At 40.5% G+C, this 3,866-nt stretch overlaps 1 protein-coding gene across 3 annotated transcripts in view; it reads right to left on the bottom strand.

Annotated features, from left to right (window-relative positions):
* Positions 1-61: 61 nt before the first annotated feature.
* TFAP2C (transcription factor AP-2 gamma) overlaps positions 62-3,866 on the bottom strand; it is a 29,295-nt gene continuing 25,490 nt past the window's right edge. For all 3 annotated transcript variants that reach the window (XM_018560679.1, XM_018560681.1, XM_018560680.1), the window contains one exon: positions 62-375. In XM_018560679.1, coding sequence (XP_018416181.1) covers positions 90-375 — 286 coding nt within the window. In that variant the 3' untranslated portion in view covers positions 62-89. The remainder of the gene's footprint in view (positions 376-3,866) is intronic.

Below are 3,866 nucleotides of genomic sequence, written 5' to 3'. Positions count from 1 at the left end.
GGGGGGGGGGGGGAGAAAAAGAACCGGGCTGCGGAGCCAGTCTCGGGAACCCCGTGTCCGAGCAATAATTGTAAAAGTTGTCATGTCTCTCATTTTCGGTGTTTGTCCATCTTGTCCAAAGTTTTGTTGCCCTCCCCCGGGCTTTGTTCTCCAGAACTCATGTACATTTTGTCTACAACCTTTAATGCTTCGTTCAGGTAGTTTTGCATAGAGGTCATGGCGGCGCAAATGGCGGCGCTCCCGAACCCGTGCGTGATGAGGCTGAAGTGCGACAAGCAGCTTTGGATCCCGGGTTCCAGAAGGGGGCTTGGTCTGGCGTTGCCGATGGGCGTTCTGTCCTGGGTGAGAAGGTCTGTGAATTCTTTGCAGATCTGCCTATTATAGACAAAAAATATATATATTTTTAGCAGGTCTGAGCAATTGAGGAGTCAAGATGTAAAAATAAAAAAAAATAAAAACTTTCCAAAAATTAAGTCTATTTTTAGAACATAAAAAACAGATTTAAACCAGAAAAACCTTTAAAAAAAATAAAGAAAGCCTCAAAAACGAAGAAAAAAAAAAAATCTTAAAAAGCGTGATTAAGTCGACATTAAAGTTGCAACTTACCACGGCCACCACTGTTGGCAAAGCTCCTCCAGGGTGTCACCGTTTTCCTTTGATGGGTCCATACCACCAAAAGTACTTTCTCAGCATGCCAGGAGACATTACAGGCCACATTGTTGCTTAGCTACATAAGGGGTACCCAGTCCTGGTCTTACAAAAGGGGGCACAGCAGTGATCAGCTGACTCCAAGTTTAAAACAGTCAGAACCCGAATCCGAAGTGTAACCACCCAACTCCAACGAAAAGCCACCAAACCACCCATCAGTTGCCTTCAGTATAATAAAGTTGTAGTACTTTTTTTTTTTTTCAGGGCTACAAAAGCCATGCGTTTCATTGATGGAAGCAGTTTTCAACCAAATAAAATTTAGGTAATGTACCTTATAAAAAGTAGCTGCAAAAATGAAAATGCCCCAATTTAAAATAAATATAGATATATCCATAATTATTATTTTTTTAAACCAAACAGGGTCTAGACAATTTTTGAACATTTCACTGTAAGGTTCACCATCCCATAGATGCCGGCCTCTGAACCCTCTCCTAGACACCTATGCTCTTAATTTTCTTTCCAATGTGGTGGGCAAAACCGGCCCCCATAGTCCAAAGTTGGTCTTAAAAAAATTTTTACACAGAGGTTGTGTCCTACCGATCACTAATAAATAAATGCAAATCTATATATTTATTTGGTAGGGAAGGGTATGCATGTGCGTAAAAAAATAAAATATATAGATTTGTATTTATTTATTAGGGAACGGTAGAACACGACCTCTGTGTAAATCATTTGTAAGACCACCTTTGGACTATGGGGGCCGGTTTTGGCCACCACATTGGAAAAAAATACTTGATTAACATGATAATCATATTATGTTTTATGAAAGCTAATGCATTAATATATCGATCCAAGGAACACATCCTACCTCCTTTGAGGAGCCGGCTAGGAAGGAATTTATTTTTCCCCCACCTTTAAAATTGGCAACAGTTGCCCCAGGGGTGGAGGGGAGGGGGGGTTGCCTGCAGAAGTAGCGAGACGACTTAACCTGGACATCTGTCTTTTTACAATCGTATTAATTAGGCAGTTATATATATTTGAACTACAAAATAGATTCTAGCAATTTGTTCAATGGGATGCTCGAGGGCAGGTACTCGGGTTCACTCTCCTTCTTTGCCCTTGGACACCAAAATGTATCTGATGAAGTACGTTGGCATCCACCTACCCGAGATTTATAGCCGTTCTAAATAGGGCAGCATATAAAAATGATCATTATAACGGATCCAGAATCCCTTGTAATACTTGTTGAGCTGCTTTATTTATTGCTGGCCTTACTTCCTGCAGTAGGCTGGCTTATGTAACAATCAAATCTTAACATTTTTTTTTTATAATAGTAACAAATTTTGGTAAAATTTGATAATACAATACATTTTATTAAATGGAAACCTTGAACAAATGTTGCCATCTTTTTCATATTAGGATATATTATATGAAGTTTAAATGTAGATTCATATTTTCTGGGGGAGAAGTGAAGCCCCAGAGGCAACCAGGTGTAGAGACAAACATTTTTGTGCGTGTATTTTACAGCTGGTCCGCCTGGGGAGGGGACGAAATCCAGAAGGTAGTAGACACATTGTAGAACTCTACAACAACTACTTTTTAAGAATCGATTGAGCACTTTTGGCTCTTGTGGAATTTTTTATGCATCGGAACGTGCTGGAATTGTTCTAACAAGTATTATTTTTTCCGAGAGTCAAAACGCACAAGAAAAATAATTTATTTTCAATGTGGTGCATCCCAGTCGGAAAACCTGACCTCGGAATGTAATAAAATGCAGGACAACCGAGATAAAAGGCTCGAGCTTTGCGAGGATCGGCATTCCATAATCACTTAGCAAGTCATCACACTGTCCACAAATAACTTAAAAAATGTTTTCTTACTTGACGTATGTGCCAAGGATTGAGGGAATATGCGCCAAGGACTGAGGGAATATATGGAAGCTGTATTGGCAGGTCTTTATAATGTAGGAGCAGTGGGTATGCCAGCTTGAAGGTGATCCATGATTGGCTGTGCTTGATATTTTAGGCAGACTTTCCGTGTCACCTCTTCTTGGAAGCATCTGGCTGGACATACCTGGAGATAAATCCTGCTACCTATACATAGAGATAAACCCCGCTACTTCTACATAGAGATAAACCCCGCTACTTCTACATAGAGATAAACCCCGCTACTTCTACATAGAGATAAACCCCGCTACTTCTACATAGAGATAAACCCCGCTACTTCTACATAGAGATAAACCCCGCTACTTCTACATAGAGATAAACCCTGCTACCTATACATAGGGATTAACCCTGCTACCAATACATAGAGATTAACCCCGCTACCTATACATAGAGATAATCCCTGCTACCTATATATAGAGATAATCCCTGCTACCAATACATAGAGATAAACCCCGCTACCTATACATAGAGATAAACCCCTCTACCTATACATAGAGATAAACCCCACTACTTCTACATAGAGATAAACCCCGCTACTTCTACATAGAGATAATCCCTGCTACCTATACATAGAGATAATCCCTGATACCAATACATAGAGATAATCCCTGATACCAATACATAGAGATAAACCCTGCTACCTATACATAGAGATAATCCCTGCTACCTATACATAGAGATAATCCCTGCTACCTATACATAGAGATAATCCCTGCTACCTATACATAAACAAGCATTCTGAGGGAACCAATATATATCTCTCTCCCACTCTCCATCTCAGTAGGTCGAACCATTACCAAAATTTTAACTATCCAACTTATTGCCCAGTTTACATGGCAGCGACACTGGGCACCAACCAGATTTCAAAACATTAACCAACATAAACCCAGCAAATAAATAGTCTGGCAAGCAATATCATGACCTTTCGTACCTGAAGTGGGAATGGGTCAATTCTGCCATGCATCCTCTTAAAAAAAACCCACATACCAACAACCTAAGCAAATGAAGCATGTAAATCAGGTGTGGCCAAACTCTGGCCCTCCAGCTGTGGTGGAACTACAAATCCCATGAGGCATTGCAAGATTCTCACAGCCACGACTCCCGGAGAGAGATGCATCATGGAATTTGTAGTTTCACCACAGCTGGAGGGCCAGAGTTTGGCCACCCCTGCTGTAAATGAACGAGGACCCGAAAAAGCTTAAATCATGTTTTTCTATGGAGTCTTTTTTATATATTTTGAATATGGATGTGGATGTGGATGTGGATGTGGAT

This window comes from Nanorana parkeri, unplaced genomic scaffold (assembly GCF_000935625.1).
Source record: "Nanorana parkeri isolate BGI_ZX_2015 unplaced genomic scaffold, ASM93562v1 scaffold474, whole genome shotgun sequence".
NCBI lineage: Eukaryota > Metazoa > Chordata > Amphibia > Anura > Dicroglossidae > Nanorana > Nanorana parkeri.
Note: the sequence above shows the minus strand (reverse complement) of the source record. Positions and strands in the feature narration are given on the sequence as shown.